At 37.1% G+C, this 15,029-nt stretch overlaps 1 protein-coding gene across 2 annotated transcripts in view; it reads left to right on the forward strand.

Moving 5' to 3' along the window:
• Positions 1-4,325: 4,325 nt before the first annotated feature.
• The window catches only part of LOC146319363 (glutamate receptor 1-like), a 94,420-nt gene continuing 83,716 nt past the window's right edge, over positions 4,326-15,029 (forward strand). For both annotated transcript variants that reach the window (XR_014771542.1, XM_084729968.1), the window contains exons 1-2: positions 4,326-4,637; positions 12,764-12,898. Coding sequence is in view for 1 of the 2 variants with exons in the window: in XM_084729968.1 (XP_084586094.1) it covers positions 4,541-4,637; positions 12,764-12,898 (232 nt within the window). In the remaining variant the exon portion in view is untranslated. The remainder of the gene's footprint in view (positions 4,638-12,763; positions 12,899-15,029) is intronic.

Genomic DNA, 15,029 nt, shown 5'->3' on the forward strand with positions numbered 1-15,029 from the left:
CACATACATGACATGCTTGTCTTAAGTCGAATGTTTTTCAACTTAAAAGGTTTTATTTTGAAGCAGCAAAATGGGAAATGTTGAGTTTTCATCAGCAGTAACTTAACACAACTCCCACACATCTGAAAGTGAGGCTAAAATAAAGCAGATAACTGAAAGTACAAACAGCGACACAGAGGGGAAACTAAAATTTAAACCAGAGAGATTCAGTTAGAAACCACAAAAGTACTGAGAATAATGTTGTCAGGAGCTTACTGCTGCTAAAGAGTGCCCAAAATTATTACAGTCTAATTGGCTGTGGTCTATATCACTAGAGATCTTCACCGGTCCAGAGTGTTGGTCTTGATCCAAAACAAACTCATGGAAAACCTGCCAGAACTTGACATGGCTGATGCTTAACAGCGCCTTCTTTCTTTTACATAAATGACCCTCTTGCTTGTGATAAATTGCATACATCACTGTGAAGAGTTTTTTTTTTAAACTAATTCCTTTTTGGTGAATATCTTCCACTAAAACTGAAACTATCCGCATGGCTGGACCATGATTGTGATTTGGGTGTACTAACTCTTTAAAGTCTCATTGAAAGCTTGTCAAATAACTGAGAAATGCTCGGTTATTAGATATTAACATGTGGAACAAAAGACATCAAACACGCAGCTGCAGGATAGAAACAGATAAATGAGAGCTGTGAGCGATGAGAACAAGGCGTCTTCAGCAGAAGAAGTTGATCATTTGTCTTGTTTCCAGCAGATCCACCTACGCTGCCGTTAGCCTGTTTGTCGAGTGCAGATAAATTAATTAGGCAAGGATGTGGATGAAAGAGGGTGATCGTTTTCCTCTCTCTCTTTGTTTTGTCTCAGTAAATTGGCTGGTTAGAAAGTGAATAGAAGGGGATTATCAGCGTCACTATTCTTCCTTGTGTGGGCAAACTGTGTAGGAGGACAGCCATTTTGTGATTAGAAGCTGTGAAGCCCAATGAGTTAACATTGTGCTCACTCTCCTTTGCTTCTGATAAAGAAATTATTCTGGACTGGTGTAGTAGAGGATAGCATACATAAATAGATTAGTAAATTTTCAACATATGCAACAAATACAACATGATAAAAAAAAAATAAACCCACAATAAAACAACAGCTATTCAAACATAGTGGCCTCTGCAGAGAAAAACAAGTGTATGTCTCCATCACCACATTTTTTATGATTCCACTAAATTCATCAATTGATATTAGTATATCTAAACTTGTATCTTTTTGCAAATTGTTCCTTGTCCATGGTGCATTACCCAGAAACCCAGTAACCCAGGGAGGAAGTTTACCCAGTATCACCTTATGGATAAAAAATATGCCAGTTCTGTTGTCTGTAAGTGGTCAATGATGTCCAAACCACCAAATCATAAAGAATGCAGTGGCGGATAAGAAACCTTGTAATGAAACATATGATGCATGGTGCACTGAATCAAGGCCACTTAAAAATGGCGGAGGCTGCATGCATATGTCACTGTAATCAATCACGGAAAAAAAAGTGGCTTCCACAAGTTTTTTTTTTATTGGCACAGAAAGTAAAACAAGACTAATATCTAAAATAAAAGTCACCCTTCAGTTTGAGCTTCCAAACTAGATTAGCAATATCTACATAAAATTGCTTGTCATTTATTCATATACCCAGGTACTTTTATGAGGGCACCTTTTCCATGGATTTATAGGCAGATGTAAAATGCTGGAATCGTCAAGTAGCTGTGAACAATCTTTTGAGAGGACTGTGAACTTCATCATTTAAAACCAATTTTAAACTCAGCAGAGCAACCTGTGCTGACTGAAATGCTGTCTGTAAATCACCTTGTCATCAGTATATAAATATATTTTCGATCGAATGTCTTTACTCAAATCATATATAAAAATAGAATACAAAATAGGTTCCAAAACATTGGACGTTAAACACATGGTTCATGTTGTGAAACAGTTGCAAGCTGGTTAAGTTTGGCACTAAAACTACTTGGTTAGGTTATGGTTAGGATTAGAGGTCGGGTTAAAATTAGTAGGAATCGCTTGATACCATTTTTTAATGTCCAATATCAATACCACAACCTTGAGTATCTGCTGATACTGATACCAATCTAATATAGTTTTTTTTTCTATCTCTTAAAAAACTAAGCTGTTGCTACGTTTGTATGGATGCACTTTGCCTAATCTAGCTTTCTAAAAACATCAGGCTCAACTGTGAAACAAAAGGAAGACATGACTCAGTCAATACTGCTGCTGCTTTTTATTTAAACAAATATATATATATATATATATTATACTTTTAGCAGCACCATTGGTCAGCACGATTCAAAAATTCACAATGAAATTTAAATGAATTGCACTCGGCTGTTTTGTTTTTGTTTTTCTTCCTTGAGCTTAAAATAACTCCACACAGCTGACATGATGACAGCGCTGCTGACGGGTCTCACTCACGTTCAGCTATTGTTCACGTGACACACGCTGCTTATCTGTGTTACTGTTAAGCATTTGCTGGACCCATCCATCCACGCCACCTCCTCTGTGCATGGATGCTCTCGCTTTTTACACTGCTCCTCTCATAATTACTACAGACCCTAGAGATCGCCGCCTAATGTAAATATGTATCTTAATCAGCTGCTTGCACAGAATACCTGTACAGTGATTCATATAGTGAGGACAGATGAATTACTAGTTACTAGATGGAGTTGCACATCTTGTACAGATATTCATGGTGCCCAGAGGATTTATGCTAATGACTCTATTGACTTTTCCTCAAACATCACCTTGAGGTTCATAGTTATCTTGTAGCTTGGTTGCTCTCGTGGCTGCACGCTTTTTGTCTTGTTTTATCATTTTCTAACCTTTAACGTTAAATTATCCATTCACACAAATTGTCACCTGCTACAGAAATAAATTAGAGATTTAACAACATTAACCTTATTATTAAATGTCTGTTTGAATATTTTTTATAGAAGGTAAGACCATGTAGATTCAATAAATTCAGGCATCTTTGGGGCGAAGGAGTGTATACTTCAATTAAAGCAGAAACTTACTTTAAATTTACTTACTTTTAAAGTGAGTTTAAACACCCATCAGTCAGCATGAGCCCAATAAGTTCACTGCTTAATAATTGATCGGCGCAGACCTGCTGTGATTAAGGACGTTTTTTACATTGACAAAACAGATATAAGACTTGACAATATTTCAAATCAGTAATTCTAATATTTTATTAATTAGCTTCACTGCAGGGACGTGGAGATGCAGTGATTAAACAAGGATGTACTCAGTACTCACAGTGAAGTAAAATCAATGCTGCTGCCTTTTCTAACTTGATCTTAAAGAGCAGATTAGGCCTATTCAATACTTGCTTTTTGTACTGATACATGAAACTATTTAGGAGATACACGGAGGCAGGGCAGTTAATATTTCTTAAAATTTCAAGAAACTCTAGGATGCATTGCAGACGAGCTACTGGTGCTTTTGTTGATCAAAAGGTGACCAAAATACTCATCTAGCACACCCCTTGGCTACCAAGAGGTGGAGACTAGAAGAAGGAGGAGACTAGCTGAAATGAAGTTCTTCCTTATATTCAGTGAAATCACTGGAGAACAACAGAGCTTTGATCAGGAAAACTTAGCTTTCTTTGTCAATGTAACACATTGGGGTATTTATTGGTTCCATTAACTACATTTACCATCAACACCGACTGAACATCCACATGAAAACTGGTAAATCGTTCCTTTAATTGTGCATTTTATTATATAAGATTAATGTAAAATCTTAATTTGCAAACTAAACAGTAACTACATCTGTCAAATAAATACAGCAGAGGTATGAAACAGCACGAAATGGAAATATCCAAGTAAACAAGCACCTCAAAATGTCTATAGTACTTGAATAAATGTACTCCACAGGACTGAACATTGTGATTATACTGTATAATTGTGAGTTCTGTGTATTGTCACATATTTTTACACTCTTGATGCTGGAACACCGGAAGAAACCAAGCAAACAAACAAACAAGCTGTCTCATCAGTTACGTTGTTACTCCATATTCATCATGCTTTGCCAGAACATATTGGTGTCTAGCACACCAGTAAAGCTCATTTCAATTGACCACACACACACACTCTCTCTCTCTCTCACTCACACACACACACACACACACACACACACACACACACACACACAGAAAGAAGGAGGGAGGGAGGGAGACGGACAGAAAGAGAGAGAGAGAAAGGGAGGGAGACACAGAGGGAGAGGGGGGTAGTTGGGTACAGAAACAGTGAACAAACACTCTGACACTCAGAGTCGACGCAGCAGCAGAGCTCTGCGCTCCAACTATGGATGTTTGCTGAGAGAAAGCCACTCAGAGAGAGAGAGAGAGCAAAGATTAAGAGAGAGGACTGAAGCAGACCGCCTGTCTGCCAGTGGATGTGTGAGTCAGTGGCCGGGCTGCGGTGGATCTGTGCCGGCCCCGGTGTGAATGGGATTACGCCGGTTGTTCCGTGTCTCCTGTCGGTGCTGCTGCTGGAGGAAACATGCGGCTGCAGAGCTTCCCCTTAGTCCTCCTCCCGCTGCTGCTGCTGCTGCTCGGGCTCTGCAGCGGCACAAGTTTCCCAAGTAACATCAACATAGGTGAGTGAGCGGCAGGGCGCCTGCACCCGGGGTGCTCTGGGACCAGCGGGAAGACCCAGCTGGACTTTATTTTTTTACAGTATTCTTTTAATGTCTTTAATATTTTCTTCATCTAAGATCATAACATTTTCATATTCATATACTCACATATATCTCATATTCCCATTGATTAAATTATGCATTCATATAATGGCGCACTGTGTAAGGATCTCTCAATAATAAACTGTCTCTTTAACATATCACAAGTACATTTATATGCTTTTTCATACATACATACATTTTGACTTAAAATGTTTTCTGGAAGCCTAATAGTCCAACATTGGCACTGACTCCCTGAAACATTCCCATGACTGGTTCCTATAATAATCCTACAATATTGCTATAATAATATTCTTGTGTTTATGTAGCCCCGCTCAGCGCTCCTGTAATAATGCCTGTGGCTGGGATTCCCTCTGTGACTTACAGTATGTTAGTATTCATATATTCATGTGGTGACTTACAGTATTCTGCCTTTTGAATTGTTATATTCCTGCATCATGCAGTCTGTGAATTGATATGTAATATTCCCCTAATGACGCAAGTGCATTCAGATGCTTAAAACGACAGTAATATAGTTTTTCACCTCAACTGATATTATAGGAATATTATGGAAATCAGCACCATGGACAGAGTCATATAGTAATATTACAGAAATGAGCAGCATTGACAGTCACTCAGAGGCAGAAATCATAGGATTCAGCACCATGGATAGAGTCACACAGTATTAATTATGAGAATCAGCACCATGGACAGAGTTATATAGCAATACTTACAGGAATTGGCAACATAGGCAGAACAGCAGAGAATAATAGAATTCAGCACCATGGACAGAGTCATATAGCAATACTTATATTAATCAGAACCATGGATAGCGACTGAGATTTCCATTTTATTAGTTGCTCATATGTTTTAAAATCTTAACCCTAAAATAGTTCAGTGAAGTAAGTAAAGCTGTGCGATAAACGTAGTGGAGCAAACCATAAAGAAGCATAAAATAGAAACACTTGAGTAAAGTTCAAGTACCTCAGAGCTGTCCTTAAGTACTGTACTTGAGTAAATGTATTTAGTTCTTTTCAACTGCTAGCTGAGACAGAGAACACTGTGGCATTCATAATAGGACACTTCTGTTATGTAAATTGAATTGCCCTCTTTTTCAGTTAGTGTAATGAACAAATGATGATTCATAATGTGGACATCTTGGCTGTTGCTGTCTAGAAGTGTCTTGTAAGACATGGGGTGGGCGCCATCGGCTGCATGACACTTAAACAAAGCAATCAATCAATTATTTGTCATGGATTCAGTATCAATAATTTTGAATGCATCTTTCGATGTGACATTTGTGCACCGGATAAAAATCCATCCTTTGTGTGGGTCGAGCCACTGTGAGTGGCAGAGTGTGTTACTCTTCCAAAATGAAGTTAGAATGTGATTCATCGGACCACTGGTCCAGACCCCCGCTGCAGTTTGTTGCTGATGTGGCATCAAGTCCGACTAACCTGCATCACAGGGCTAAATTCACTCCTGCAGTCTGTATGCCAACCAGTGAGTCAAAAATCAGTTGCATTGGTTTTCTCTGCATGTACAGTTTTTACTGATTCACAGACCTTCTGTCAGGGCAGATGGACTGCTTCCAGCCTTTATAACTCTGATGAATAAATCACACACTATCAGAATATCAGAATCATATTCCTGTCAGTCTGTATATCCCAGTGTTAGTTCAATATGATACATAAAATATAAAAGATTTTACCTTTAAAATAAATCTCGTCACAGGGTTAAAATTGTGATGAGAGGCTTTAACAGTGAGAATCCAGGACTTAGTGAAGGCTAATGATCATTATTTTCAAATCTCTCCTTTTACCACGTCTTTTTTGATTAATGTGGGCTTCTGTGATATCTGTGTTATATTTTAAGTCACTTTAATGCAGTGTTTTACTTTTACATTTACTCAGGTACTGTACTGAAGTGTAATTTTGATGTATACTTGTACTTTACTTGAGTATTTCCTTTTCATTCTACTTTATACTGCTATTCCACTGCATCTCAGTGGAAAATGTACTTTTTATTCTGCCACATTTATCTGACATCTTTGCTTACTAGTTACTTCAAGGATTGGAGTTTTATTTATAAAGATTGTTCTACCCGGCAGCATAAGCTATAAAATATTTAAATTAGCTCTAGAAGCCAAATACAACAGTGAAATGAGCTGATGGTGCATAGAGTGACTGCATGTGGGGTGTGGATGATCAGGAGAAAACTATGAAATTAGACTAAATTGAATGAGAAAGATTTTATGTGGGAAAAATAAACAAAAGTCGGCCGATGCTGTTGCACAGATCTTTATATCAGTAAGCTCAAACATGGTCCTTCTTCATCAGGCGCTTTGCCAATTATTCACATATAAATAAATAAATAAAGGAATGAATAACTTCCTTGAAGGGTGTGAAGTCTGAACTTTTTTTGGCTTCTTAAGGGCCCGCATCAGAAAAAGTTTGAGAGCAACTGATCTATACTGACCACAACAGTGAAATGAGGTGTCCATTTGGCCCAGAGCAGTGTTTCCCAAACTTCTTACAGCCCTGTACCCCTTCAGATGTTTGAAGTCCAGCTACGTATGCACCCATCCACCCACTATTGTGCAATTTTCTTCATGTTTTGTCACCCCTCCCTCCACACATACATACAGCCTATACATAAAAGCCACTTGAAACTTTGAAATACTCAACACAGATCGATGAGAAAGATGTCTTTGAGAGGGTGCACATAACTCTGCAGAGTAAGTATGAGTCTTAAATTGTTTTCCACATATAATCTGCGCCTGTGTTTTGCAAATCACATTCTTTTTTTTGTGACACCGACCATGATAATGATAAATGGTTTAAGTAACTGCCTGGGATCTTCGGTAGAGAAGAGCAACACTGACACGGGAAGTTTTCTCCATTACAACTACTTTTACTTTTGTTAGTTAAAGTACAGTTTGCTAAAACTAATTAATTAATTTCGGTTATGGTAACATTTCAATGCTTTACTCATAATGGAGTATTTTTTACGCTGTGGTATTTCAGCTCTTAATGAAGTAAAGGATTTTAATCTTTTTCCAACACTTTAAACAAGATGTATTATAGTCAAGGTCTGTTTTTTGTTTGTTTTTCATATGTATTGATTTCATGTTTCTTGTGACAGTATTTTCCACTTTAGTTCAACTCAGTCGGGGCTCTTATTTTGAAGGCGTGACGTCGGTAGGAGACGCAGGTGCGGTGTTAGCAGGTCAAACTGTCTCTTCCAAACTAAGCAAAATGGAGTATTTTTAGTTTGTTTGGTAGCTGACTGATGGAGGCGTAAGGTTTGTCAGTATCCCGTTTCATGTTGTGTTTAACATAGACCGACATTATAACGTTTTACTAAGTTTAAAAAGTGAGCGCGTGAGTGTGAGTGTGTTAGCTAGCATGTTGGCTATATTAGCTTAATATAGTTTAGGTTAGCTGGCTTTGATAATGTGAAGAGACGCAGTAGTATGAACGGTTATGTTGCAGTTACCCCAGCATATAGCGCATGAATTAGCTAAGTGTCTTAAAGTAGATTTACTGATGACCTCCTTGAGTACAATTTTGAGGTATTAATTGAATATTTTCATTTGATGCCAAGTTACACTCATGCTTTACTAAATTTCAGAGGGAATTATTGTATATTTTGCTTTCAGTTATTTTAATGAATAATCTGTAATATATTTACTGTAATAAATCATAAAATGTTCACAATTGTCATCAAAGATACGGGATTTCATCCTATTTAACATAAAGTATGTGGCTCCAACATCCTATTTGGATTACACTGCACATTTTACATGCTCAGTTACTACATATAGCTGCTTTATGTTTATTTTACTAATAATACTTTTACTTCAGTAATATTTTCAGACCTTTTATCTTACAGAATTATAATATTATAATATTACTGCTTGAATCTGCAGTGCAGGACTTTGGAAATGAACCAGAGATGATGGTCAGGCATTAATCAATTAATTGCCTTTAAGAATTGAATAGATTAAAATACAAAAAACAATATATGTTTTGTGGACCATATCATCAAAGCTCGAAGGTTTTGTCATGTTTTGGTTTGGTCTGCCTTGTTAGTCTAGTAATGGCAGTAATTGTACCCCATTGGACTTTGTTTTGTTTGGCAGAGCCATCTTTTGGATTGCTGGGGGATAAGTGCTGCCGTCTCGAGCTGTTTTGTGTCTTGTATCTTATTAATTATTGATGATTGATTATCGATTGTTAGTTTGCGTTTTCTCCTCATGTCTGTGTGGGTTCTCTCTGGGTACTCCGGCTTCCTCCCACAGTCCAAAATCATGCAGGTGAATAGGTTAATTACCCATAGGTGTGAATGCGAGCATGAATGGTTGTCTGTCTCTCTTGCCCAATGTCAGATGGGATAAGCTGCAGCCTCCCTCTGTGACCCCTCAAGAATAAGCGTTTATGTATAGTATTACCACTTCTAATTTTGATTATGCTTAAAACCATATTTGATTACTGCGCTTTTTAAAAACTCACCAGAAGTTAGCAACCAACCTTCCAGATGTAGGCACAGCAGCAGGTTGGGCTTTACGTGAAAACAGACATTGATGTTGCAAAGGACATAATGCCATTTCAAATTGTTGAGTTGGTATAAAACTTGGTGAGCACATTGTAACAATACCACAATAATGCATCTATTTCACAGTATTCTGGTGTCTGTGGTGACATTCCCACTCTGACGTACTGGTCTTGATGCGTTTTATGTCAGCCAGCAATGATAGGTTTGCCAGAGCTGAACGGGGAAGCAAGCATAGAGACAAGCTATGGTTACAGCTGCGCTCCAGGGTTAGAACATGATACATGAACCCAATTAGTATGCAAAAGATTGAAATGGAATTGGTTGCCCACACAGTAGATTCATATTTTCATTTCGTGTGACAAATGCAGGATAATTATGAATGGCAGAAAAGAGAAATTATGTTTTGGTTATAACTTTGTTTCATTTGGAAAGCGAAGCCTGGTCTCTTTTGTGAAAGTCCTGTTTTCCCAATTATCCCCCCCGACTTATGACTGACTATGTTGACTGAGTGTTGCTCTTTATGCTACCTTCATCCTTTGCTTACCGATCATAATGTACTTGTTTTAACCCAAACCATGTCTTCCTTAACCTACACAAGTAGTTTTTGTGCCTAATCAACATCGCAATACACAGATACAAACAATACACCAATGAAAGAGCTCCATTTTAGCATGTTCTTAGTCTGATATTCTTGGCAACAGACATTCCTTGTAGCATTATTACATTTTTGGAAGATGGAACAACAAGGAAAGAAAGAGGGTGAGCCTTGTGATTGATTGTAATTCATAGTGATGAAGATTAACTATTGGCTATTGTTTATATAGGAACCACTTTCTTTCTGCAGTAGAATCTACCTAGACTACTTTCTTTCTACTAGAAAGTAGTTCTTACATGAAAATGTTTATAACAAGGTCTGTGGATTATCTTGAGTAATCTTGAGTAATAAAGTGTATATATATATATATATATATATATATATATATATATATATATATATATATATATATATATATTCTCTAAATAAATAATAAACAAAAATAAATGCTGAATATCTAAATATACTGTAAATAAGCTATTTTGAGTGTTCAAATAGTGAAGATAAATGAGTTCTCTGACCTCAAGTCTACTCATAAAAGACTATTAACCTAGTATATTTTTATAATTGATAAATTTGCTGTTTTTATTTTTTATTTTTTTGGTTGATTAATTGTTTGGTTAAAACTACTTTAACTACTATTCAGTTATCCCAAAATAGTTTACTATTGATGGACTAATTATTGCAGCCAGACAATTTAGAGAATGGTTAGCATTCAGGGAGAATTGCAGAGGAAGTGAAGAGTTCAGTTTATTGGCCTGTTTTCTCAACAACAAGAGACAGAACTGAGAACAAAGAGATGCTAAATTCCTTGTGAGAACAAACAGTTATGACAGCTTCAGGAGAAAAAGACAGTGCAGTTATAGGGGGGAAAAAAAACATGTCTTCCTACTTCACCACAGAGAAGACAAGAGGATCAATCTGTATGAGTTTAAGTGTTCAGATAATTTCCCTGTGACCCTAAAAACCATTATGTTGAGCGTGTGAGTGCCAGGACAATAGATCGAATGAGAAAAGAGGCTTTTAACAGCAATTACTGCAAATCGGAGAGTCATAATTTGTAGTGACAATGGTAAATATGTATATTTTAACATCAAATATGCTACTTTTCAGGCTCTTCAAAATACATTTTCCTAAATGACCTGATGTAAGCTTCTGCAGGATGACGTTGCTTCATGTAAACCCCTTAGGTTGAAGGAGGGGAGGGCATCAGCGCTTAAACTGACGTCACTGCTTTTTGTTAACAGCTGTGTGGGAGTTTCCTCTTAAAAACACAGAGAAGAAGCCAGATGGAGTCATCCTTTAATATTTTCCATCTGATTTAATTCATGATAATGAGCGTGAATGTGACGGCTCAACCAACATGTTTTATTCACAATAGAGAAAATTAAATGCTAACAGGGTCATCAACCCTCATAGAGTAAAGATCCTGTTTTTTGTCGAAAACATTTCAGAGGCAACATGTCCAACCATCTGCTGTTTTTATCTGAATCTTAAACAAGCTGGTGGGGAAAAGCAAAAACTTTGTTAGACCGCCGTACTGGAAAAATTCTGAGTAACACTTTATTGTAAGGGTAGATAAACTATCATGAATTCATATATGACTGCATGCATGAAAAAGCATGAATTAATTAATGTGTTTTTTTAAAACTGAGAAATGTACAAGAATTAACAGCATCTCATTAATGACTTAATGCAAGAACAGCACATTAATTATTGCAGCAAATAATGTCATTCAGTCATGATGATCTGCTGCATTAGTAAGTTTGCAGTTGTGTTGCAATCATGCATAATTTTGAAATTACGTGTATTAACCATTTGTTGCTCATGCATAACTGAATATAGTCCAAACACATTGCATTTATTTTTTTTTCCAATTACATGAAACATAAATATATGTAAAAGCTGACTTTATTTGAAGGGCCACAAACATGATAGAGTCATTAAGAAGTAATGCTTAATTAATAATGATTATAACTAGGATTGTAAATTGTAAGCACTCCCCCTGAATTGATCATTTTGAACAATATCTATCTTGCTAACTATGCTTATACCAAACAGTTTTTTCTCCTCACTCAAAACTTTATTTCCACAGCAACATATTTCATATTCTATGCAACATATAAAGACGTAAAGACCTACATATTAAACACAGATACTTGCATATACTACTGTTTGATAGTAGATTGATGAAATCTTACGTGATTGACCAACTTAGGCCAATTAATTGATCATTGATTGATCATTATCGTCATGAGCACTGCTGTGACTAGTCAGTTGTTGGCCTGTCCCTTTAACTGTGGACTGACCTATAAAAAAGACATGAACATCATTAATGACTCAGATATCATGATGATTGAAATACCTTGCATTGCGTTGTTGCATTAATTAATTTTTCTTCCATAAAGTCATGCATTGGATATTGATAATTCTTATACATTCTTGATAGTTCATGAAGTACTAGATGAATGCTTTCTCATGCATGAAGTTCTGTGTCAATTCATGATAATTCATGTAGCCTTATTATAAAGTGTTACCAAATTCTGTAAAGGCTTAGTTCCAGTTCCACTCACATTTTTTATAGCAGCAAATAAACACTCGTTTAATGCCAGGAATAAAGTTTTATCAACACAGCGATAGAGTTTGTTGTCCTAGAACTTATCAGTGGCTTTGTCTGCAGATTTCCATCACAGCAGGATTTTGAATTTATGCAGTAAATAAACTCTGCGGGTAGTGTAATCTTGAAACATTTTACATAATATCTATTATTTACCTCCTTTTTTAAGCCAAAAGTGAAGTTTTGTCTAGTGTAAAGTTATGTTGTTCTTCCTTGTTCTCTCCCTTCTTCCTGTGTCAGGAAATGACTCCGCTGTCTGTCTTTGTGTTTGTCAAACAGGAGGCCTTTTCCCCACCGGCTCCCATGAGTACGAGGTGTTTCGTTTTGCTTTGGCACAACACCAGGATGTCCCCAAACTAGTGCCACAGGTGGACATGGTGGACACGGGGAGCAGCTTCGCCATGACCTATGCCTGTAAGTTCAAACAACAAGTATTACTATCTGACGCAAAGTTTTTAGACTTTCTTTTTAAATGTCAAGAACATAAAAATGGATTTTTTATCATGGATCCCCAGATCCCATGTGTTAAGGTTGGATTCAAAGCAACGGCTCTGTGGTGTCAAAATGGTGGAGTAATTGAGCCAAAATATTCTCTCTGTTGCAGTCAGATTCTGTGACCTTTCTGGATTTAACTAAAGTGATATTTTTAAAATCAATTCTGAGTCAAATGACTTTAATGAGAATGTGTTTCTCATATTTCTGACCCCAAAGAATTAACACCAACTCTGCAGCTCCTCTAAGCCTGCCATTTGACAAAATGCAGTTCTGTTTTTACGGCAGATTTCCAGTCTGGTTCAGTCTGTTTCCAGCAGGCAGCTGTTTTCAGAGAAAAATACAGCAGTATTTGGTGATCAGTTTAATATTAAGCCAAACTGGACCAGTAATGCCAAATTTATCTTAAGGTATGTTCAAACAAAAATCAAATTTTCCAGCCTGGTCTCACCAAAAGGCAAATGAATAACAAGCCAGTGCCTTGAGTCATTTTGTCTATTATCACAATGACTCTTTTGCTTTTTGCAAACATTTTATGCCATTTTGTCTCTATTGTGTAAAGATTGCCAAGACCACGTATAGAGGAGGTCAGGGTGGATGGGTAGGTCAGACACAGGACTTTCACCCAGGGGACCTCTGTCCATGTTAAACCAAAAGTCAGCATTGAGTTATTATTGTTTTAATTGTTTTGAGGAGATTTTTATGCCTTTATTCGATTAGGATAGCAACGTTGTTTTAACTTTAGTCTGTCAGTTAAGTTATGGAATACACTTAAAGTACATCATGTACGTAACTTAACTTCTGAAACTAATGTACTTATTTTAACCCAAACCCTGATCTTTTCTGAAACGTATCTAGTGCTACCAGTATTAGTTTTGTTGCCTAATCCTAACCAATGATGAAGATCATCATGATGATTAAGGCTGCCTGACTATTGTTACCACATCAAAAACTCATAAAATGCGCTGGACTGAATGGTGTTAAATAACAAAAAGAAAGCTTAAAATGTTTAGATATGACACATGAAATGTCCTTAAAACTAGTGTGCTATTTAGATTAAGTTGACTTTTTGCCTGGCATCATTTGGATGAATGTGACTACCGGATTGTTTGAGCTGTCCGTTTTTATGCGCCACAAATATACCACACGTACAGATGTTATCTGTAAGCCATCCAAAAACAGACACACCAACATGTGTTTATCAGTGTGTCTGCTTGTTTTCAGTTCTGACTGAACTATTGTTCCATCTGTTGTTTCCCTCCCACTGCTTTTTCTTCTCACTTCTGAGCAAGTTCAAACACTGCCGAATCAATCATTTTGTTGCCCCAGTGGTGAGTGAACTTTAAAATGTAGCCTTGGTGGTCAGGCAGTGTAACGTTTGCATCAGGTTAGTGTAACAGTAGACTGTCTGCAGGTTGGAAAAGGCTGTGGTCCTCATCATGGGTCAGTGCCTCATTCTTCCATCATTCAGACTTCATTCAGCAGACCTGGGATTTAAGAATAGGCAAACATAACTAAATGGAGGCAGGCTTTAAAAGAGCAGACAGCAGCAGTAAATGGACATAGACCAGAGGGAGCTCAGCACTAAATGGACTCTGGCTCCAGGGAACGTTCAGTACAGTACAGTAGGTTTGGAGAACAATGTGCTGACCTTGTTTTGTTCTGCCCAAAACGCTGAATTTACCAGCAGGCCTTTTTTTTATTTCACCTGAATGTAAATCTGATATAATAACTCAGTTCAACTGCAGATGAAAGCAGTCGTCAGAATCGGATGTAAGCTTTGTAAAGGTGTTCTGTAAGTGTGCTATCAGACACTGTCTTTATACTGATTCTTCATCAAGGCTTAAGCCAGCATTTTAGAAATAGCGAGATCTTCCTTCCCCCTGGATATGAAAAAGTCTCTAAAACGTATAAATTATTCAGCTTTTTAGTAGTTAGCTGTTCGTTTTTATTTTCTGTGAGATTTATTCAAATTGAGCAGTTCTTTCATGTAAATTCCTCCAGAAATTAACTGCTCATTTAACAGAATGGAACCAAGCGTGTAACCCCTTAC

Source organism: Lutjanus erythropterus, chromosome 11 (genome assembly GCF_056507025.1).
Source record: "Lutjanus erythropterus isolate fLutEry1 chromosome 11, fLutEry1.hap2, whole genome shotgun sequence".
Taxonomy (NCBI): domain Eukaryota; kingdom Metazoa; phylum Chordata; class Actinopteri; order Lutjaniformes; family Lutjanidae; genus Lutjanus; species Lutjanus erythropterus.